Raw genomic sequence first — 23830 nt, 5'->3', positions numbered from 1 at the left:
GTCCCACAAAGGCCGTGAACAGAAAGGGACCCATTTCAGTTCAGTTCCTTATTTAATACAGAGTGAATATACGTTCCTATTGCCCTCTTTTCTCATCCCTGAACCATCGCTCATCACTCTTTCCTTTCCACTGATCGCATTGGCGGCTGTAAGGTTGGGCTTCCTGCTCCACCAACAGCAATTCATTTGTCAGATCAGCTTCTGCAGTGCCCTGAGCACTCAGTCTGAGCTCACAAGTGCCTCAGCTCTGAATGGAAGGTTTTATTGTGCAGGGGGGTGTGTGTGTGTGTGTGTGTGTGTGTGTGTGTGTGTGTGTGCAAGCAAGCAAGCAAGCAAGCAATAGGTTGCTGCCAAGAAGAAGCTTGCCATAAAACAGCCTGGCTCATTTAAGGAGAAAATTAGCCCTGCAACAGGGACCGGCACCATGACTCTGCTCTTCAGGCTGATCTCTGATCCCTAATATTTCAGCAAAGAGCTGCTATGGTGAGGAAGCCCTCCACTACCCGCACAAAGATGCATCTTCTCACGTGTCATGCAGGTTGTGGTGATAGCCAGCAGATGGGACAACCAGTAATCCCGGATTTCCTGCTCCCACTGCGTCGTGAAAGGGTCCGCTGGCTATGATCTGAAGGGAGTTGTCATGAGTTCTGAAGGTTCCTGAAGGTTTCCGAAGGTTTTCTGCAGGTATCTGAAGGTTCCGAAGATTCCAGAGGTCTCCGGATAGAAAGATAGGCTAAGCTAGGTAGCGGCCAAAACTTAGAAGGCCAAATAAAAGCTTTTTAAATGAAAGAAATAAAAACTAAGAGACTGCAGTCAATGGTGAAGAAGCTCTCAACTGCTCTGTGCGGCTGGTTTTGCTTTCGGTTTCTCTCTGGCTTGTCTCGCACTGATGTTCTCTCTGGCTTGTCTCGCGCATTCTCCACACACGCTACAGGAGAGCAGAGGCTATTTATTAAGAAATCAAACATCGTCACAACATTTACAAGAACCAATCACAACCTTGTCTCTAAGCCAGTTTCTGGGCGGGAAACCATCAACTGACCGTTACATTGGCTAAATTGGCGCACTTTGCCCAAACGTGGAGGGATCCATGCAGCAAACTCTCTGCTGGATCCTTTGCCCTTCCTTCCTAATGCAGAAGGTTACCTTAAAGTAAACATAAACAAACAGGTGCAGGAGCACCTTTAAAAACGTATTCCCACACATATGTTTGTGTACTGTCCACATTGCATTTATAACCTGCCTCACCTGCAAGGATATTCAGGCAGTGTACATGCTTTCTCCCCGCCCACACTATTTTTTCTCCTATCAGTTATTAGACTGAGAGGCAGAGTGATTGGCCAGAGGACACCCATTGAGCTTCATTGGTTCAGCAGGGATCTGAACCTTGGTCTCCCCATTCCAGTACTGTATCGGATTGGTCCAGACAGTTCAAGGACACATTCCAGCCAAGCCCAAGCACTTAAGAGGGCGTGGTGCAGCACTGCTGAAGGGCGTGGCCTAGAGAGGGGAGTGGCTTGTGGAGAGTTCCAAGGTCCAGATAGAGAGGGCTTGAAGGCTGCTTTTGGACCCCCGGGTCTGCGGTTCCCCACCCCTGATCTAGCATGTGGATGCAAACAGGGCAATTGAAGAATTCCAAAGGTTTCAATGCTGCCAAGTCAACGAGTCAGATAAAACGGGATGAAAGTGCTATTGTGTCCAGCCGCGCTTAACGCCCTGGGATTTCTAAGCAGGATCGTGCGCAAAAATGGGCTGAAATGAGCCAAAGAGAAACGGTGTGCTATATTAACACAGCTCTTCCATACTAATAAGACATGTGAAAAGAAGATGACAAATTGCTCTGGCTGGGATGCGTAGAGATTCTGCACTGTAAATTATTAGTTAAATAAAAAGCCAGCTCGGTAATGCAAGCAGGGTTACATTAGACATATTCTTCACACTGTTTTGTTCATTTAATTATTTTATGTCAGCGGTGAGACCTCCAACCACCAATGCAGGGAATTTGCATTCAGAGGATATATTACCAACTGAGCAGCTCTCAGTGGGCTGAATGAACCACATGGATCAAAGATGCTAAGTTGGGATTTTGTTTTTCCAAAATGGTAGGATGATAGAGTGAAGCTTTTCCGGGGTAAGACAGTCCTTTTCTACACTGGATTTCTTAGGCTTTCATGTCAACTATTGAAACCTGCAGGCGGTAATAAGACTTGAATTGCTGGTGTTAGTAAATGGAAAGAAAATGCAGAGATGAGCTTACCATTAGCTGGAACTTGGCCAGAGAAGCTGGTTCAAGTGAAGATACTAGGGCAAATAAAAGGAGGTGGAGCTAGGTGTTTAATCCCTTGCCGGAGCAGGGGTAGCCAATGGGGTGTCTCCGATGTGCTTTTCCACCAGATTTCTCTTTAGCCATTTTGCCTGAGGCTGATGGGGGTTGGAGTCCAAAGACAACTGCAAGGCACCACATTGACTTTGTCCTACGTGTTTTTACCTCTTGCCCTGTTGCACCCACAGCTGTGGAAAGATACTGTATGGGTATGTTTCCCTATCAATGGTTGTGAGGAGCCTAACCACTGTGATTGGAGAAATAGGAGATGGCATACCCTCCGATATTTCTCTGATTAAAATAGGGATGCCCTATTCCATAATAAACATAATGAAATATTGAACATTTAAAAACTTCCCTGTACAGGACAGCCTTCAGATATCTTCTAAAGGTTGTAATAGTTACTTACCTCCTTGGCTTGGGGGGGTCACATAACTCCATACCCTCCAACATTTCTCCAATGAAAATAGGGATGTCCTAAGGAAAAGCGGGACATTCCAGAGTCAAATCAGAAACTGGGATGGCTTCTGTAAATCCGGGACTGTCCCTGGAAGACAGAGAAACCTGGAGGGTCTGAGATGGTAGTTTTTACAAATTAGTTAACACAGCTTAAGTATGTATGTATGTTGCTGGTTGCAGAAGAAATGACTAGTTACGAATTCAGTGACCCCGGTGACAGCTTCCTGTTGTGATTCAGAGGTCAAAGTTTATTAATACTGTACAAGATCAAGAGTTGATTATTTTATCGTCTCTTGGCAGAGTTAGCTCCAGGTGTGTTGGGGGACCATTGGGTCAGACCTCCTCCATGGGCCTCCCTCCTTTATTGAGTCTACTGCATCACTGCAGAAGGTCCAGGAGGGTCCCATCAGTGGGGCCTCTGCCGGGTCATGGGTCTTTGGTCGATGCCCCATTATGAAGAGAGAGAGAGAGAGAGAGAGAGAGAGAGAGAGAGAGAGAAATTATCTACCAGCTGCATGATTTGGGAAGAATGGGAGGTGAAATGTCCATTTGGACTCTGTATCTGCTGAAATCTTCCTCAGCTAGCGTGAGCTGAGAACAGGAAATCTCTGGTATATAACACATGGGCTCAGAGAAGGGTAGAACAGAGCTGAAGGTTGTGGGAGAATTTGGCTGGGGCGATGGAAACAGCAGCACACCATTGCCAGCAGCATTAACACAATTGAGGATCTCATAGGGTCTGACGGCCATGTACAAAGCCCAGATCTTCGTTTTTATTTATTTGCTTTGCACAGATGTTCTGTAAAAGAAAATCGAAAATTCTTTCTAGTAGCACCTTAGAGACCAACTGAGTTTGTTCCTGGTATGAGCTTTCGTGTGCATGCACACTTCTTCAGATACACTGAAACAGAAGTCACCAGATCCTTAAATATAGTGAGGGAGTGGGGAGGGGTATTGCTCAGAAGGGTGGTGGGAATGGGTGATCAGCTGATAGGTGTGGAAAACCTGTTGACGACTCTTAACGGCTGTAATTAGTCTTGCAGGGAAAGGCAAGTGGTGAGATGGCTAAAGATAGCTTTGTTATGTATAATGAGATAAGAATCCAATGTCTTTGTTCAGACCAGGTTTCTCCGTGGTTTTAAGTTTGGTGATTAGTTGTAATTCAGCCACTTCTCTTTCCAGTCTATTTCTGAAATTTCTTTGTATTAAGACAGCTACTTTGAGATCTTTTATAGAATGTCCTGGGAGATTGAAGTGTTCTCCTACTGGTTTCTCTGTCTTGTGATTCCTGATATCAGATTTATGTCCATTTATCCTAGAAAGAATTTTCGATTTTGTTTTGACTATGGCAGACCAACACGGCTACCCACCTGTAGTTCTGTAAAAGGTAGGGCTCGTGTCTAGGGCATGTTTAAAAGCCCACATGTCTTATTTTATCAAATCTCTGTGATTTTCAGTGCTAAGACCTGTTTTAACTGATCTCTAGAGGAGGAGAGTACACTCAGGAAAAATAATAGAGAGCAGCTTTTCCAAGCCATATTCACAGCAATTAGCTCTTGGGTGTTGTGTCTCGTTCTGTGATTTTTGCTTCTCCAGTGCTGAAATGTTAGAGTTCAGCCAACACAATTGTTTCTTTCAGTATCCACGTTGCAGGCTGAAGACTCTTTTGCCATATGTTTGAAACCTGCATGAATTACAACTGATTTGATGGGGGCTTCCTGAATGTAACCTTCTGCTTTTGAAGGCACAGATTTTATGAAGTGATGGGAAATGGATTTTTTTAGTGAAAATCTCTAGCATCATAAACATGGCTGTTTTTAGCCAATTACGTGGAAGCTAGCCCTCTTCGCAGCTGTGACATTTCTCTTCCACTCTTCCCCACAAAGGAGGACAGGCATAGACTATCCAGAGGTCACCAAACTTTTGGGGCCCATGAGTACATCTGCTAACCAGATACACTGTTCTAAGAAGCATGCAGACACTGAAACCCTCTACACAAATGCACCGCACAACCACACACATGCTTCCCCCACCCTCAACAACCAGGCTTGGGGGAAAGCCTCCTGTTATCACAGAATACTCATTTTATGTCTAATTTCAGTGGTGGTGGTGGTGGTGGGTGTGAACTACATCCCCCATCATCCACGAGCATAGGCCATGCTGCCTTGTGCTGATGGGAGTTGTAGTCCAAAACATATGGCAGGTACCAGATTGGGAGAGGCTAGTATTTATATGCCTGTGACTGTGTATCCTGAGGATCATTGTGCCATTTTCATCTAAGGGACACTGCGAAAATGGGTTTAGCCCCCTTTTTCAATGTGTGAATATGCTTGATGCCATTTGTGATATGGGCAGCAGCCATTTTTAATTTGGATAATAGTTCCTGGTAATGTGCTGCTTCATATGAGTTATCTTCTGAGCACATTTTCCTGCTGCTGTGAACGAAGGCGTTCTTGAAGATGAACAATGTCGCTCGCTAATTGCCATTTACCCCCAGAGAGAGAGAGAGAGAAGCATATGGACTATTTTTCTTGTGGCGTGACCTCTCCAGTGCTGAGACAGTGCAAAATGAGTACAAAAGAAGTATGAAAACTTTAACATTAAATAGAACACGAATAGGGCAGGCTGATAAGAGGTTGCTGCAGAAACTCTAGAAACTTAATGGAGTGATTTTTAGCATCTCCCGTAAAAGTGTTCCCGGCACCTGTAGGCGGGTTAACCAGACAAAAAAATGTTCAAATGTGGTGTGTGACCCATGGAGTTCTCTAAGTAGGAAGTGCAACAAAAGGTTGCAGTACAGAATGCTGTTGCTCAGGGTTCCAGCCACTCCTTTCAGGAGACTCCATTCCATCTCCAAAACAGGTTTTCTGTTTTCTTTTCCTCTCCTCCAACTGTTTGTAGTTTATCTTATTTATTTATTTTATCCTGGTGGCTTCAAATGATAAGGCAGTTTAGAAATTTGTAAAGTAAGTAAGTTAAAGAAGAATTGCAGACTGGTGTGGAAATGTGGCAAAATGAAGATGAGAAAAATAAGGAACCTATTTTTGTCCATTCTTAGAAGGAGATAGAGAAATGGCACAAGGGAAAGGGAAAGAAGAGGAAAGCATGTATTACTTTCACTTAGGTGCTGTACATTCATGAATGAAAGAAAATAGAAAATTCTTTCCAGTAGCACCTTAGAGACCAACTGAGTTTGTTCTTGGTATGAGCTTTCGTGTGCATGCACACTTCTTCAGATACCCTCGCATGCACACGAAAGCTCATACCAAGAACAAACTCAGTTGGTTTCTAAGGTGCTACTGGAAAGAATTTTCTATTTTGTTTTGACTATGGCAGACCAACACAGCTACCCACCTGTAACTGGATTCATGAATGAACCTGACATAAAACCGAATGCATGCTGCTAATTCACTAGCATTATCTTTCACTTCTTTCAAGTGCAAAGGAAACCTTTTGTTCCTTGTGCTACTTTTCTGCCTGGCATTTCCAGGAAAACCAGTGATCATGCTTTCCTAGGAACGAGACTGAAATGTCAGCTACAAAGTAATGGCACTTATTAGCTGGCTCCCTCCAAGAATGGCCCACATTTGCTTTTGAGGACTTTGGGTGGACTCCAAAATGCTCAGAGAGGAAGCAACAGCAACAACAAACCCATATCAGCATGGTGTTTGACTCTGTCAAGTGCTGGCTGTAACAACCTTATCCAGCTTCTTTCTGAAGGTAAAAAGTACAGATTTTCATTCAACGATTAGCATACTTTATGGATCTCAAAATTGAGCATCTCACCGGGCAGCCGCTGACATTTGCAGCAGTCAGAACTGCTTGGGGGGGGGGGATATAATGGGAATAAGCTCTTAGTTACAGACTGTTTTTCCAGCTAATTATTTATATTGAGGTAGCAACCAGATACTGCAGCAGTCATATGAGTGTCTGGTATATTTAGGCAGTCTCTTTGTACATGCCACACATTCTCTCAGACTAATTTCTTATATTGAGCCTGGGTGGGATTTTGGTTTTAAACTAAAGACGGTTAGAGGTCAGGGTCACTCGTGCTCAGTCCAGGACCTGCAGTCTAGTGGCAAATTAATACCTGCATTGGCAGAAAAATGCAGGGGCCCTGTTTCGGCTGCTCATCTTTTTTCTTGCTGGTTTTTTTTAATTCAAACCCTCCAACATTTCTCCAATGAAAATAGAGATGTCCTATTCCATGTTGTTGTTGTTCAGTCGTTCAGTCATGTCCGACTCTTCGTGACCCCATGGACCAGAGCACGCCAGGCACGCCTATTCTCCACTGCCTCTCACAGTTTGGCCAAACTCATGTTAGTAGCTTCGAGAACACTGTCCAACCATCTCATCCTCTGTCGTCCCCTTCTCCTTGTGCTCTCCATCTTTCCCAACATCAGGGTCTTTTCTAGGGAGTCTTCCCTTCTCGTGAGGTGACCAAAGTACTGGAGCCTCAACTTCAGGATCTGTCCTTCTAGTGAGCACTCAGGGCTGATTTCTTTAAGGATGGATAGGTTTGATCTTCTTGCAGTCCATGGGACACTCAAGAGTCTCCTCCAGCACCATACCCTTCAACATTTCTCTAATGAAAATAGGAAAAGCGGGACATTCCGGGATCAAATCAGAAACTGGGGCGGCTTCTGTAAACCCAGGACTGTCCCTGGGAAATAGGGACGCTTGGAAGGTCTGCCTTTTTAGTAGAGGAAGGCTGGCAGGGGGGAAGCTTTTCTGGGATTGAGAAAGGCACCTGTTGAAACCCTCGGGATCCACTGCCAGTAGATAAGACAATTCTGAACTAGATGGATCGGTGGTCTGGCTTGGTATAAAGCAGCTTTCCGAGTTCCAAATGTGAAATTCATTTAGCGCAATAGGACTGCTGCCTCCCAGGTATACAAGAAGCCATGCGCATTCATGTTCTAAGTAGTGATAAGCTGCAGAGCTTCAGGTGCCGCTTCTTTTGATGCCCCCATTACGGCCTGCTTGTCAGACGCCCCCTGCTATTGGCAGTCGGAAGCATGACCTCTGGAAAGTGTATTGCCGTGTCTGATAATTAAAGCTTTCAGTGTTCCCACATTGTTCCCAGGAGTGAGGTTTTGCCAGGGGCAGCACTCGTCGTGAGGATGACACTAATTTGGTGCTTAACGCAGGCAACAGCCACCCACTTCCTTCCCTCCCCAGCAGCCAAAAGTCTCACAGAGCCTGTTTCTTTTCTTCTTTTCCCTTTTTGGTTCGTATCAGGTTTTTCTGCCTCATGACAGTGAGCTCATTTCTCAGCCTCCCTCCCCCTTGTTTTAAATAGGAAAATAAACGCATTTATCTACCCTCTGGGATCTTTATAAAGCAGTAGCTCCAATTAGATCTTGTTATTGGCAATGGTAGAGGAGAGAGGGTTAAGGAGTGTCAAGTCAAGATCCCACCCACTTTCCTTTCCTCTTCCTGCTGCATAACATCAGTGGGGAGGCACTGCAGAGAGGCAGAAAGAAAAGGCAGGTCCCTGCCCCGAGGAACTTACAATCTGGATGGAGAGTGGTGTCAATAAACTTGGATGGTTTTAAGAGAGGATTGGACACATTTATGGAGGGCAAGGCTACCAGTGGCTACTGGTAATGATGGCTCTGTTCTGCCTCCAATTGTTGGGGACTTTTGAATGCTTTTGAATAGCAGTTGCTTGGAATCACAGGTGGGGAGAGCGCTGTTGCACTCAGGTCCTGCTTGCAAGCTTGCCATGGCCATTTTTTTGGCCATTTTGGGAACATGATGCTGGACCAGGTGGGCCATTGGCCCTGATCCATCAAGCTCTTCTTAAGTTGGCAGACAGGGTGGGGAGGAGAGAAGAGAAGGAGGAAAAGTAGCAAAGGATGGGTGGAAGGAAATGTAGTTACATGTATGGTCTTTAAAGTGGTCCTGACTGCAGATGATCAAGTATATAGCAGTGAAGGGCAGGGTCTGAGGAGCAGCCAATGTGAGATTTGTGTCTTTGTGAACTTAGCCTACATATCTACAAGCGTAGCTTCATTTCAGATATGACGACAATTTTTTGATGATTGGGGAGACCGCTGCCATGGTGGTGGTTCAAAGCATCTCTCCCAACTAGGTGGATGGGCATTAAAATGGCGAATGGCGGGTTTGTTATCTTGTTTGTTTGCTCTTTTCGTTTCCTTCCTTCCTTTGTTTTGCTCTATTTTGCTTTTCTTGTTCGGCTATACATCTAATTAGAATGTATGCATGCCCTATAAGGAAACTGATTTTGTAAATTTGATCCTGGAAATTGGCGGAATCTGAGCTTTCCATAGATGTTTTGCTAAGTTTTTGCCCTGTTTCCTCCTGTTGGAAACATCTGTGACACAGCTCTGGCAGAAGCTGAATCTAAATTGCTCTGTTTCAGCAAGACTTTGATGCCTTGGAAACATTATTTTGATCCAGCCTGTGGACCTTTCCCCGAAGCCAATAAAAGTCAATAAATAGATGTCTTTCCATGGTGACATATTTCCCCCTTTATTGAATTAGTTCCAAAGTATTACGGCTCCATACAGAAGTGAATAAATGCAGACTTTAGAAGTCACTTTGGTGCATTTAAAACCCTTTCATTCCAGAAGCAAAGCAACTACCCATTCCATGATGAAAAGATAGCTTTTGTTTGAATCAAGCTGTATAGACAATTGTCTACTATGTACAGAAGTGCTTCCAATATTCCTTTATTGCTTTTAAGGGAATGTAATTGGTTTGGATTGAAAGAAATCTGATGCAATCAAATGCTTGGAGGAGCAGAAAATTCTTCTAGCACAGTGGTAGCATACATAGCCAATGTGGTACCCTCCAGATGTTGCTGCACTCCAGTTCCCATAAGCCCCAGACAACATGCCCAGTGGGCAGGATGACAGGAGCTGTAGTCCAGCAACATATGGAGGACTGCAGGTTCCCCCAGTGACAGGAACAAGCCACCAGTAAACCACACTGAGTAAGCTGGAGCTAACTATTTATTAGCAAAAACAGGATCTGAGCAGGAGTATTGGGCATTATGAGCACAGCAACTTTGATAGGTCTTGTCTCCATAAAGCAGTTGCTGAGACTAAAGGTCTCCGCATCTCCACAGCTGCATATGTCCCCTCCTCTGCAGGGTTTTCCCCAAGCAATTGGAGACTGTGTCTGCATGAAGCTGACTTCTCCACTGCCCTCTTCATACCTCTCCTGGTTCTGGGAGACCAGGTGGAGAGGAGCTTGCAGCAGGAGGGAGAGACACCCATGGCTCTTCACCAGCCAGACTCTTCTCTGCCTCTTGGCCTCCTTGCTTTCCTGCTTCAGCTTCTTACTCCGAGTCTGGACTTATCACTGCCACAGACTCTCCCCGTCTCACAAAGCCCTGTTACCTCTTCAGCTTCCAACACCTCTTCCCAGTCTTCTCCCTCTGCTCCCTCTGACCACTCATCATCGTCCCACCACCATTGCCCTGGCTTTGAGTCTTCTACCCTTAGGGGATCCTCAGCTGGTTCCTCCCACCATTCCTCTGTGTCCAACCAGTGACACCCAGGCCTGCTCTAACACATGCTTAGGGGAAGAACATCTTCAGAATTAATTTCACTGCTCTCAAGCAACACTCAAACCCGAAGTACGTATAAAACAGCCTTTGCAATCCAATGTGTTTAAATCAAGATCTTAACTTACATTAGGACATTATTTATTGTGGAAGCCGATACTGGGGTGTGGGTGGGTGGGTGTAGAGGTTTTATATAGTTTCAAAGACTGCCTTCACCCGTCTCATTAGAAAGATTATCTGATGGCTTATCCTTTAGGAGATATAATTAAATTTAAGTTCTTGCAACAAGCAGATCTTTGCCATGCTTCATTGGGGCCCAAACTTTCAATACTGCCTTGCAGTGCATCAAAGTAATTGCTAGTTTCTTCTGCTCAGGTTTGTGAAACATTTGGTTTGGTTTAGGAAATGTTTTCAAAAGTAATAGATAACTTGGCCATGGTGAAGATGATGAAATCAGATAAACCAGGCACAAGACTAGTGGGGGGGGAATAAATAGTGGCTGCTGCCGCTATATAGTGGTACTTTTTGTTGTTGTTGTTTAGTCGTTTAGTCGCGTCTGACTCTTTGTAACCCCATGGACTAGAGCACGCCAGGCACTCCTGTCTTCCACTGCCTCCTGCAGTTTGGCCAAACTCATGTTAGTAGCTTCGAGAACACTGTCCAACCATCTCGTCCTCTGTCGTCCCCTTCTCCCTGTGCCCTCCATCTTTCCCAACATCAGGGTCTTTTCCAGGGAGTCTTCTCTTCTCATGAGGTGGCCAAAGTACTGGAGCCTCAGCTTCAGGATCTTGCAGTCCTTAACTAGACTAAATAATGTTGACCAGCTGTTCATGTTTTTGATTGCAGAACATTATGTAAGTATTAGGCTGTTGAAAGAATTGTACAGTTTATTACATTTCACTTTCACAAAATTCCCTAACCAAGGACAGGGAACCTGTGACCCTCCAGATTCCCATCATCCTTGACAATCACTCATGATGACTGATGGGAGCTGGAGTCCAAGAATGTATGGAGAACCACAGGTTCTGCATCCCTGGTATTAAGCCTTATCACCAAACCTGCAGTAAGTTTTCTGCCTAGATAAGATTTCTAACTGAGGAAACAACATCCACCCATAAGTCACTGAACAACTTAATTTCCTGCCTGGAAACCTATCTCTTGCTGCTTCCCAGCTTAAATATATATACATGTATTTTGCAAGTATAAATGGATGCCCTTAGTTTTAACAATTCACAGCTACAAAATACATGAATTATTAAAGTGAAGGGCATTCAACTTTTTCCAGCTTTGCTTTCCCTATGCTTTTGCAGCAGTCAAAACCTTTATTAAGGCAAAAGACTAGATTGCTTAGCATCTTAGCATAGTCACAAATGGGACGGGGAGTTTAAATATGCACAGTCTTCTGCTGTTCCTACAAGGGTCAGCTTCTGGAACTTTTGGGGACACCCTTTCTGCATCTTGATTTCTTTTCAGGAATGTGCAAGCTTAAATCAAAATCAAAGCCAATTTTTTTGTTGTTGTTCAGCTTCCTAAGCAGCAATGAAGCATTTATCCTCAATGTGTGTCCAGGTGATGATAGGCGAAAGATGCAAAGGCAGCTAAGAAGATTCATGCCCTATCTGGAGACTTTGAATTTTGACACACACACACACACACACAGTACATTACACATCTGAATTGTGTCTGGTTTCATTTCCATCCTCAGCTCCTTAATTTAGTCTGGCTTCCTGAACTAAAAGTATTTCACAGATGTTTGCTGTGTGCTCCCAGGCGTCCCAGCATTTGTTTCCACCCTCCATGAAAACTTCCCTCAACATACACAGGAGTCTATTGTGCATAGACCTGCCAAGGCTACTGTGTTGTCCCCTCCATTTCTCTCTCTCCCTCTCTCTCTCTCTCTCTCTCATATGTCACATGACAAGAAGCAGCAGGAGTTAAAACAAAATAAAAAATAAAAAAATCCTTCCAGTAGCACCTTAGAGACCAACTAAGTTTGTTCTTGGTATGAGCTTTCGTGTGCATGCACACTTCTTCAGATACACTGAAGCAGAAGTCACCAGACCCTTATATATAGTGAGGGAGTGGGGAGGGGTATTACTCAGAAGGGTGGTGGGAATGAGTGATGGGCTGATAGGTGTGGAAAACCTGTTGACAACTGTTAACGACTGCAAGTAATACCCCTCCCCACTCCCTCACTATATATAAGGGTCTGGTGACTTCTGTTTCAGTGTATCTGAAGAAGTGTCCATGTACACAAAAGCTCATACCAAGAACAAACTTAGTTGGTCTCTAAGGTGCTACTGGAAGGAATTTTTTTTATTTTTTTATTTTGTTTTGACTATGGCAGACCAACACAGCTACCTACCTGCAGCAGGAGCTGGTGCAAGTTCAAAAACCTTCCTCCTTCAAGAACAGACACACATTATGCATGACACCAAGAAAAGAGAGGGAATGCATCCTTTAAAGATGTCATGGAATGGCATAAAAATGCATTATGTATAAATAAACGTTTAGAAAATATATATACTAGAATTCAGTAGAATTAGACAGGGGAGACTGCAGTCAAGTGGCCTGTGTCCCTGCATAGTGATGATGCTGATGCTAATGATCATTCTTATTATCACGATTAAAATGTATAGACCGCTTCACAGCATAAACCCACCAAAGTGGTAAAAACAGAATAAAATACAGAAACACAAAAATAATCCAACGGACCCTAAAACAATAAAACCATCCATTCAAACTTAGAAAAATAGCAGAACAATTGTTGACGGGCAACTTCACCTCCCACATTCTGCTTTCTTGTGGTTCCTTATAAACCCAACTTGATCGGTGAGCCATTCAGAGAGAGGGCTGTTCTCTGCAAAGAAGGATGCATGGCCACCCTAAGAGAGAAACCTTGCAGCTTGGACTTGGGGCACAGACGAGCACACCTAAGCTTGCTCTAATTGTAAGAGATCAAGGATGCCAAGCAATCCTCAAAAAGGACCACAGGCTTTGCTGAAAAACAAACACATATTCAACTAACCATTGCCTCCCGCTTAACCTTTTTTATTATTTTTAAAAAAGAAGAATCAGCCTTAGCCATCTGTTTCATAGCATCTTTGAAGGTGCACATGAGTCTCCTTCCCCAATTTAAAATAAAATAGTTATATGATCTGGACAGGCATAAAGAAATGTTGACTTCTAGTCTTCATTTGATTTCTTTATTTCTAATTTGTAATGAAACGTTGTTCTGTGGCTTTCATTGGTTTGTTTTTTTACAAGTTGCCTTGTGGTATCCAGTAACTGGCATTCAGAAGCATTTCTGTCTCCAAAGGTGGAGGCAGAGCATAGCCATTATGGCGAGTAGCCATTGATATAGCCCTGTCCGCTATTAATTTGTCTAATCCTCTTTTAAAGACATCCTAGCTGGGTGTGTGTGTGTGACCCCTGCCTCCTGGGGGAGCAAGTTCCGTAGTTTAGCTTTGCACTGCGTTGAAGAAGTACTTCCTTTTATCTTTCCTGAATCTTCCAACAAGATGTGTTGTTGTTGTTGCTGTTGTTGTTGGTTAACAATTGATGGAAGATTAGCTAATAAAGCTTCTTTCCCACCTCCCCTCCTTCTTCGCTAACTAGGAGAGTCTGCCAGCCTCGTTATGGAAGAGCACAATGGCTCTGCAGAGAGTCCCCAGCTGAACCAAGGACGGCATGTTGCCATCAAGTGTGGGTGGCTGAGGAAGCAAGGGGGCTTTGTGAAGACTTGGCACACACGCTGGTTCGTTCTTAAAGGGGAGCAGCTCTATTATTTCAAAGACGAGGACGAAACCAAACCATTGGTAAGTACAAAGCAGAAAATGCCTAACTACCTTTATCATCTGGTCACTCCATTACACGGTAGAGTGTTTACGCTGGCACGTTTGAATGCCTCTCCGTCCGCAGTGCTATCTGGAAGTTTTAGAGGTATTCCCCTCCAGAACAGACTTTGCACTCGTGGTCAGAATGTAGTCTCTATAGTCCATATGGTTCTGGATTGTCTTCTCTTTAATATCTTTCGCAAAGATTCTGCGATGTCCTTTATATGGCCTAGGGCCCCCTATAATAAACAACTTGTCGCCCAGTTTTTGTTGAGGGATGATTCTCCGGAAGTGACTGGAGTTATGGCACAATTTCTGACCAGGATTTTTGAAGTTAAATCTAGGGAGCTCTGGCCTGTACAATAGTGGGGGTTCCCTTTTTCTTCTTTTATATTGTATGTTCTAGAATTTTAATATAGACTGATGGTTTTATGCCTATTGTTTTATCTGTGCCAATAAAGGTATTGTATTGTATTGTACAAAGCAGGAGGACGCAAGGTGAGATAGAGGGGTGGGCAAGAAGGGACCAACAGGAAAGGGGCGGGAACTTGTTTGAGCTCTTATATGCTCCAAGCACAAGGATGGATACCAACCTGATTGTGATGTGAAAGCATTTGGCTTTGTAAGAGAGAGGGAGCTCACCCACCCTCTCCTTTGGTCCAGCTCCAGCCCATCCAGATCGTTTTGGTATGGAATTCCATCAGAGAAGGAAGTTGGTAGTCTGTCACAGGGAGCTTCTGTGACAATGTCCAGCATAAGATTTTTATCATTTTACATCTTAATCATAAAACTCCAAAACCTTCTACCGCTGTGGGCAGTGGTCTCAAGTCAAAGAAGCAAGAAAGGAAAAGGAAAATGTAGTAATTTCTTGTGAGTGGGGATGGTGTGGTTATTTGTTGCTTCCTAAGTAATAGTGAAAAGGAAGTTGGGCATTTATTTATTTTAGTGCAAAGTATTGATTTCAGAGAAGTTCAAGAAGGAGCTGAAGGAGTCCTGATTCTTTGCTAACATGTCTGGAAGGTTGAATGTTTACACTCCTCTCCCCCAATTTCCTGCAACCATTGCCTTAATGCAGGGGCAGATTTTGATAATGATGGTGCCTTGAGCAAGGACAAAATTTGGTACTCCCTAACTTTGAGTAGGTACCTGTATAAATATATATTTTATCATCATCATCATCATTAATTATTATTTTATGCCCCCTTAGCTCACTGCTGTGGATCCACCCGTATTGCCCTAAATCCGGGGATGCTTAATGCTTTGCAAGATGTTCTTTAGTATGATGAAAAAGCCAGATATCGGTGTTCTTAAATCAAGTACAGGGAATCTGTGGCCCTCCACATGCTGGACTCCAGCTCCAGTCAGCCCCAACCAGCATAACCAATAACCAGGGATGATGGGAATTGTCATCCAGCAGCACCTGGGAGGCCACAACTTCTATATCACTATCTTGAATGAAATTCAGAATTTGGTAGCAGACCCTCCACTGTGAAACATACAAACATACAAGGAGAGTGTGCACAGCTCTGGGAGGGTTGCACTATGCCAACACTCCCCCCCTTGCATAACCAAGAATGATAATGCTTTAATATTACTAAACACAAGAGACTCCCCACAGCTCACGTACTGTTTGTTGGTCAGAGAAGAGCTCTCTGTTTCCTCTTGCCCTTGAAGTCCCTTGAGGACTGCTAAGCAAAATAAAAGTGTGATCTATCAAAGAAGCAGGTAAGGTTATAAATAGTGTTTGCTTTCTTGCTCCAGAGAGAAAGCGGTAAGAAAACTGCTAATATAAAAGAGCAAATGAATGCAAGTCAACTCTAGAATGAATGCCGTGGTTAGAATGGTTTCCAATTCATTTTTCTTTATCCGCATGGGAAACGATCCATTCGTAGTGTCCTGGGTTGTCTTATAGTCGTGTATCCCTCTTTGAGGTTGTTTGCATTTTGTCCATGTGCCAGCTTTGAAGGTCAAGCATCCAGCCAAAGAGATTGACCAACATTCAGCGCCCCAAAGTTTCATAATGCAACCATTGTTTGACTATCATGGACTAGCAGGCGTTTCCCACTCGCGGCTTCGTTGTTGACTGAAATGGGCGGTTTCCCAATGTGTCTGGATAGGCAGTGTCTCAATTTTAGAGCTTGGAGGAGACGGGCAGTGGTGCCACCACCACACAACAATGCATTCTTGTGGCCATTTCTAAAATACTTCCAGGACGAATGTTCATACAGAGTTTTTGCAGTTGGTTAAGAAAAGAGCTGAAGAAGAAGAAGAAGAAGAAGAGGAGGAGGAGGAGGAGGAGGAGGAGGAGGAGGAGGAGGAGGAGGAGTAGGAGTAGGAGTAGGAGTAGGAGTAGGAGTAGGAGTAGTTTGGATTTGATATCCCATTTTATCGCTACCCTAAGGAGTCTCGAAGTGGCTAACATTCTCCTTTCCCTTCCTCCCCCACAACAAACACTCTGTGAGGTGAGTGGGGCTGAGAGACTTCAAAGAAGCATGACTAGCCCAAGGTCACCCAGCAGCTGCATGTGGAGGAGCGGAGAGGCGAACCCGGTTCCCCAGATTACGAGTCTACCGCTCTTAATCACTACCACTACACCACACTGGCTGCTGGTGTGAAGGAGGAATCTAATGTAGGTGTGGCTCACGCACATGTTAGCAACCATTTTACTTCTCTGCTCTGTAATTAGTAGTGGATTGTGGGGTGGGCAGCAGTGCTCACTTCCCCATGCCACCACTGCGTACTGTTTGTAAGCATTTTTTATTTGATTTTTGTTTTTGTTGTCATTCAGTCGTGTCTGACTCTTCGTGACCCCATGGACCAGAGCACGCCAGGCACGCCTGTCTTTCACTGCATCCTGCAGTTTGGTCAGACTCAAGTTGGTAGCCTCAAGAACACCGTCCAACCATCTCGTCTTCTGTTGTCCCCTTCTCCTTGTGCTCTCATGTGTAAAATTATAACAATATAACAATTTTACAAGTGTAAAATTATAACAATATCAAAGACATGCTCAGGTTTAGAATTTTTTTCTGAATCTTAAGACTTCCCTCCATCCTTTCCATGGGTTCTATTGCCATCTTTTCCAACTGCATATTATTTCATCATACATATTTTAAATCTCTCTGTATTATCTGATGTATTCGTTACCTTACAAGTGTTGTTAAAATCCTGCTAATGTTTTCATTTGCTTACAGTGGTCTCTTAAATAATTTATAATTTTATAAATAAATAATTTTATAATTTTATAAATAATTTATAAATCTTTCCCATTCTTTCTTAAAACTTTGGTCTTCTTGGTTCATCAGCCTTCCGGTCAGTTTTGCCATTTTGGCATAGTCCAACAGATTAGTTTGCCATTCTTCTCAGGTAGGGACTTTATCTTCTTTCCATCTCTGGGCCTGTAGCATCTGTGCGGCCGTCATTGCATACATAAAAAGTCTTTTCTGTTCCTTTGGAATCTCGGTATCTACAATTCCTAATTAAAAAATGCTTCTGGTTTCTTTATAAAGGTTATTTTAAACATTTTTTTTTTCAATTTGTTAATTATCAGTTCCCAGAATGCTTTTGTTACCTTACACTTCCACCACATATGATAAAAGGTACCTTCTTATTCTTTACATTTCCAACAAATATTTGTACTTGTCTTATACATTTTTGCTAATTTAGTAGGAGCCAGATACCACTTATACATCATTTTCATATAATTCTCTTTCAGTGTACAACATGCCCAAAAATTTAAATCTGTTTTCCATAACCTTTCCCAATCAGAAAGTTGAATACTGTATTTCCCTGAATATAAGCTGCACTTTCCCCCCAAATTCCGACCATGAAAACTTAAAGTGCAGCTTATATTCATGATTGCCCCCAGGAGCGTGGGGCAAACAGTGCCAGGAGTGTGGTAAAGCAGTGCCCACCACACACGTAGTCCCCTGTCCTCTCCCCCAAGGCTGGGAAGGGAGAGAGCAAGAAATGGGAAAGGCCACCGGCAACGTATTCAGCCCCCCCCCCATCCACCCAGGAGCAGCAAGAAATGGAGCGGCTTGTACTCGGGTATTTTTTCTCTCCCCCCCCCCCAATTTTAAGGGTGCGCCTTATATTCGGCCCAATACGGTATTATGTCCCAAATCCCTTGCCCAGTGCCAGCACTGAATTCTTAAGATTTAGTGTCATGAGTATAACATATTCCTGGACACCGCAGAGTTAGACGCAGACTTTTCTGGAAGTTTCTGGCTGTTGTGTAATTGACTGTACACCACAATGCAGGAACTCAGCAACTCACTGGATAACTATATACAGTATTTATTGAAGCAACTAGTATCCATAAGTTACTATTTACAGACTTTACAAAATAAAAGAAACAAAACATAAAATCTTTTCTCTCTCTGTCTCTCTCTCTCTATACTGACCACTTTCTCACACCAACACCTGCATCACACACTAACCACACTACTCTTACACAGAGCTCACCTTATCAGGAACTAATTGACCAATCACAGGTCGTTGCTAAGGGTCTGAGAGAGAGCAGATCTGGGCTTTCTGCCAACTAGTTAATTGTTTGATTGCTTGGAGATAGACAGCTGCAATTCTGCACATAGGCAACTCTGAAATCTCTAACATACTGCATCAGAGAGCGGAGGTGCCCAAGCTGGTGTGGTGCAAACGGACCATTGGGAGCCCTGGGTCAGCTCTGCCAGTGTTTTTGCACTGTGCTGACCATCACTGCCTCTTGTAGGCATGAATTCTAACTATGCATCATATGTGTGATGGATGTATGTGAACCAGGCCTTGGTCTAATAATTCCCACTTTTGAAGAATCAATCATTTTCTTTGACAATGTATAATGGCCATATTTTTTCAAAATCTCGTCGTGCAATGTTTACTTAATAGCTTCAGCTTCCATCTATGATACCTTGCAGTTCTTACCTATGTAGGTTTCTAAGAGCCCCCCGTGAAATGGTTAAAAATCCAAACCCCGGGAAGCAGAGTAATCTTGGACTCGGTACAATTCACATTCAGTTTACAGTAGCATTAAAAAGCCCCACAGGCTTAAATTTGGATGGGAGCATAAAAATTGTGCGACAAAGCCTCTGAAGGGATGTTCAGTTCCAAAGAGCTGTGATTGTTATGGTACTTAAATGCCATATCCGAATGTTGCATTGGTGACTTGAGCCCACTGTTGATTAAAAGTGCATAATCTGCTCCTAAAATTAATCTGCAGTTCACCAGATGTCCTTATGCGAGGAGCCTGCCTTTTAGGTACAAAGCAGGTTTTACAAGCGCCTCATTTTGGCAAAACATGCACTTTCCATCTAATCTAATTTGCGTAAAAAATTCATTAGCAGACAAGTCCATTTAAGACATCTGTTAGGAGTTAATGGGGAACAACCACCAGAGTTCAGCTGAGTTTTAATTAAAATAATTTAAAACTTCTAATGGATCTGTAAAATAGAAATTAATGTGATAATTACATTAATTACATGAATCAAAATGGAGCTGGATAGATGGGGAAATCCCTAGCAGCCCTAATTATAGGAGGGCACAGAAAACAAGCTTTCTTGCAGTCATATATATATAATGAGAATGTATATGAAAGTTCCACTGTGTACTGTGGGACTTACTGACAGGCAACTGTACATCAGATTGCACCCTCAGGGATCAATGAAGCATGATGCAGGAAAGTTGTAATATGGATCCTCTGCCTCCTGGAGGATGGGGTGCTTGTGTTCAGGGAAGGGGTTTAAGCATCTCCCCTCTGTACCATTTCCTCATTTAATTCCCCCCCCCCCCAAAAGCTGCTACTTTTTCATGGCAGGAAGGGGAAACTTACTTGTACCTATAAGGTATTTATACTTTTTTGTCGACTGAGCAAAACTTCAGGTGAAAGTTTTAGGCAACACCTGCACAATACATTTTAAAGCAGTATCATGCCACTTTAGACAGTCATGGCTTTCCCCCAAATAATCTTGGGAGCTGTCATTTGTCAAGGGTGCTAAGAGTTCTTGGGAAAGCCCTAGTCTCCTCACAGAGAGTGGTCTATCAAGCAATCCTTCCTCCTAAGGAATTCTGGAACTTGTAGTTCTGTGAGGGGGAAAGTGTGGGATAACGCATGATTTGACACAACATCAACATTCTCTCTGCAAACATATCAGAATGGATGCTCATTAAGTAGCCAACCTCATCTTATCTCCCCTGCAAACAAATCAGAATGAATGCTCAATAAACAGGCCACCTGGAAATGCATTAAAGTTCACAGTTTCAAGACTTGCTCGTATTCAACAGAGGGGTAAGTCTAGAAGACTCAGCTGCCTACTCCACTGTTTAGGAGCTCAGATGAAGTCTGAGTATTATCAAACCAACGCCTGCTGTTTCTGGGAGCTTTCCTTGGTCCTGAGCAGCCAAGCCATGCCCAAGCTACATACTTAAGCCTTGATACCTTCCTTCTGTCGCTGGGCAGCTTCTCCTGCAGATCAGTCCCCTTGCAGCCTTGCTCTGCCCCCCATGGGCTTTCAGCTTGGCATGAACAAGTCAGTGGAACCCACTTCCCATGTTGCAAACAATAAATATTCCTACTGACCCAGCTGACAGCCTTGGTGGTGTATTGTGCAGAATACTGGGTTGAGACATGAGGGGTTTCTGGTCTGAATTCTTGCTTAGGCATGAAGAAGATAATGGTTAGCTTAACCTACTTCACATAGAAATTCCAAGTATGTCTACTTGGCGATAAGCCCCACTGTGTTCTATGGAGCTTACTCTTAGGTAAGCATGTATGGGATTGCCTCCAAATGACACACAAATTATGCATTGTTTAATAATAATATTCTCAATAAGAACTACTGAATAATGCTGTAGTTCAGCAAGTTTCCTTGAAAGATCGGTTGCCTCCTTGACTCTGGTGAAAAATATAATTGAACCCCACCCCACCCCCATTCACTGTGATAAATGAAGCAACAGTTTGGATGTATGAATAGTAGAGCTCAGAACATTTGCCGAAGGTCACAAATGGAGCTGATTGCCTGCAATTGCAAACATGCCGGTTCTTTTTCTTATTCTAGTCACTTCTCCTCTTTGAATGTTTATCTTGTAATCCATTTCCCCCCATGGCTTTTGACTCTGTGCATAAAAGCAGTTGAAGGAAGACATTGCTCTCCAAGAAATGCAAGGTCAGGTTCAACACACAGCGCACAAGCCAGAGACCCGTTTCAGATTTAGATCATCTATCTGCTCTTGAAAGTGAATTTCTATTTCTGGAAACATTCTGAATCAAAAGATAGGGGTGGAGTGGGTCATTCAGCTTGAAACATGTTATTTATTTTTATTATTGAAGAAGAAGCATGTTTCTCAAAAGAGAAACAAAATAGAAAATTATTTCCAGTAGCACCTTAGAGACCAACTGAGTTTGTTCTTGGTATGAGCTTTCGTGTGAGAAATGTGCATGCACACAAAAGCTCATACCAAGAACAAACTCAGTTGGTCTCTAAGGTGCTACTGGAAAGAATTTTCTATTTTGTTTCGACTATGGCAGACCAACACGGCTACGCACCTGTATCTCAAAAGAGAATTTTGCTTCCACCTCCACTCCATTTGTACTTAGAATGAAACCACAAATGGTTGAAGGTCAGGTAATATCATTAAACACGAATGCCAGGAAGTGGGTGTACATGTTACAGCTCGTCACATGTTGAAAGAGATGTGTGGCTGCTTCACCATGCACCTGGCTTCAAGGTCAAGCTCTGCTCTACCCAGGTGTGCTACGATTCTGAAAGCTCCCAACGCAATCAGGAAGGGCAAGGTCACTTCAGGTGAGAGAGTTGACCAGAATGAGCATGTGGCGCCTTTGGAAATTCATGTGCATTGCCTGCATGATTCAGGGTTAGGGATTTGTCAATTTCAGTTTCTTGCTTTTTGAATTTTCATTTCTCCACATTTCCACATTAGCTTCTGATTATTATTATTATTATTATTATTAAAAAAGCAAGTCCCCAGGAAACTTTGCCAGTATTTCAGTGGGAATTGATCTTAATATATACACATGCAACTTTGCCTAATACATACATTTTTGCAAACAACCCCCCATTATGAATTTTGTATGCTATTTTCACTTAAATGTGCATTTTATGCACTTTCCCTAGTATATGCTTTTTTGTAGACATTACTTTGTTGGAAAAATGCATTGCAAAAGTCAGAGAAGTGCAGATTTTGAAGGATGACACTTTTTTCAGTTCTTGTCTTGTTTCAGAAACTGTGAAATTCGGTCAGTTTTTTTTTTTTAATGTTAACTGAATCAAATACCTCTTCTGCCACTATTCAGGGTGCTAAATGTCACCTATAAAGTCCTACATAGCCTATGGCCAGAAAGAAATATCAGAGCAATACCTTCGCCCAGTTTATTAGGAATATATAATATAATAATAATAATAATTTATTATTTATACCCCGCCCATCTGGCCGGGTCTCCCCAGCCACTCTGGGCGGCCTCCAACAATAGAATGAGAGGTTTGGTTCTGACTCTTGTCTCCTAAGGACTGAAGCAGGATGCTGGGCCTTTGCTATTTGCTTTCTAAAGCGCTTCCAGTTGAGACCCACCAGAATCTCTGTCTCTCCTCGCTGTTTAGAAATGAGCAGCCTTAGGATGGAGAAAGCACAATTGAAATCTGGGCTCAGGTACATTCTCAAAAGGCTCCTCTATGACCTGATGGGGCCACAGCCAAATATGGTGCAAGTGAACAAGACTGCGATGGGGAATCTGTTACCCTCCAGATGTTACTGAACTCCCTTCATCCCTGTCTATTGACCATGGTTGTTGTGGGTGATGGAGAGTTGTGCTCTTCCAGAGGTGGTTGGACTACCAAGTTCCTGATCCCTTACCTAAACTGTAGAGAACAGTACATGCACTGCTTTACTTTGAAGAAGAAAAAAATGAAGGCTAGTCATAGAATTCCAGTTAGCAAGGAGAATGGGAATCTTGATTGACAGCTCTTAAGAGCCACATAATGTGCAGAGTAAATTAGCTTTGGAATAAAAGAAATAAAGGCGAAAACCTCTTCATGCCTTTTGGTGTTCGGTCATAGAGAGAGAATGTTGCATATTAATGTCATCGCTCCTGAAGCAATCTTTTTCATTCATGGAAGGCAAAGAGAATGTAGTCATAATAAATCTTCTCCAGGGCATTTTGTCGGGATTAGCTTATCCCCTTTTAATATCGAAAAGAGTACAGTGCTTAAAGGGACAAGGTGGTGGGAAAGATGATTTGCTTTCCGAGGGAGAGAGAGAGAGAGAGAGACAGAGAGCTTGAAACGAGCAATTGCCTGAGAGGCCTGCTAGAAGAAAATGACATTTCTCAACAAAGTATGAAAATTGAGTTAGCCTTTCTGGAGCATCAAGCCAGGTCTTCGGCACTTGGTGATGCTGTTAAATGTTTACCTACACCAGGCAGGCCAAATAAATGAATTGTTCAATTTATAGCTGCTTGGAATGAGGCACATTCCCCCCCCCCCTTTGCATGTTGACTGCAGCTGCGAGGGATTATGGATGTATTTGATCTCTCCATGGTCGACTACACTGTAAATGGAAACTGCCACATCATGGTCTCCTGTAGTTTGGCTGCCTTGCTGCTGCTACAGGCAGAAACCAAGACTGCTGAATTTCCCTTCTGTTCTAATTAAACTTTAATGCTATATT

General features: G+C 43.2%; 1 protein-coding gene across 2 annotated transcripts in view; it reads left to right on the top strand.

Annotated features, from left to right (window-relative positions):
* The window catches only part of ARHGAP24 (Rho GTPase activating protein 24), a 314093-nt gene that overhangs the window by 54702 nt on the left and 235561 nt on the right, over positions 1-23830 (top strand). For both annotated transcript variants that reach the window (XM_033160681.1, XM_033160676.1), the window contains exon 2: positions 13938-14137. In XM_033160681.1, coding sequence (XP_033016572.1) covers positions 13958-14137 — 180 coding nt within the window. In that variant the 5' untranslated portion in view covers positions 13938-13957. The remainder of the gene's footprint in view (positions 1-13937; positions 14138-23830) is intronic.

This window comes from Lacerta agilis, chromosome 9 (genome assembly GCF_009819535.1).
Source record: "Lacerta agilis isolate rLacAgi1 chromosome 9, rLacAgi1.pri, whole genome shotgun sequence".
NCBI classification, from domain to species: Eukaryota; Metazoa; Chordata; class Lepidosauria; order Squamata; family Lacertidae; genus Lacerta; species Lacerta agilis.
This window is presented reverse-complemented; position numbering and strand designations above follow the sequence as displayed.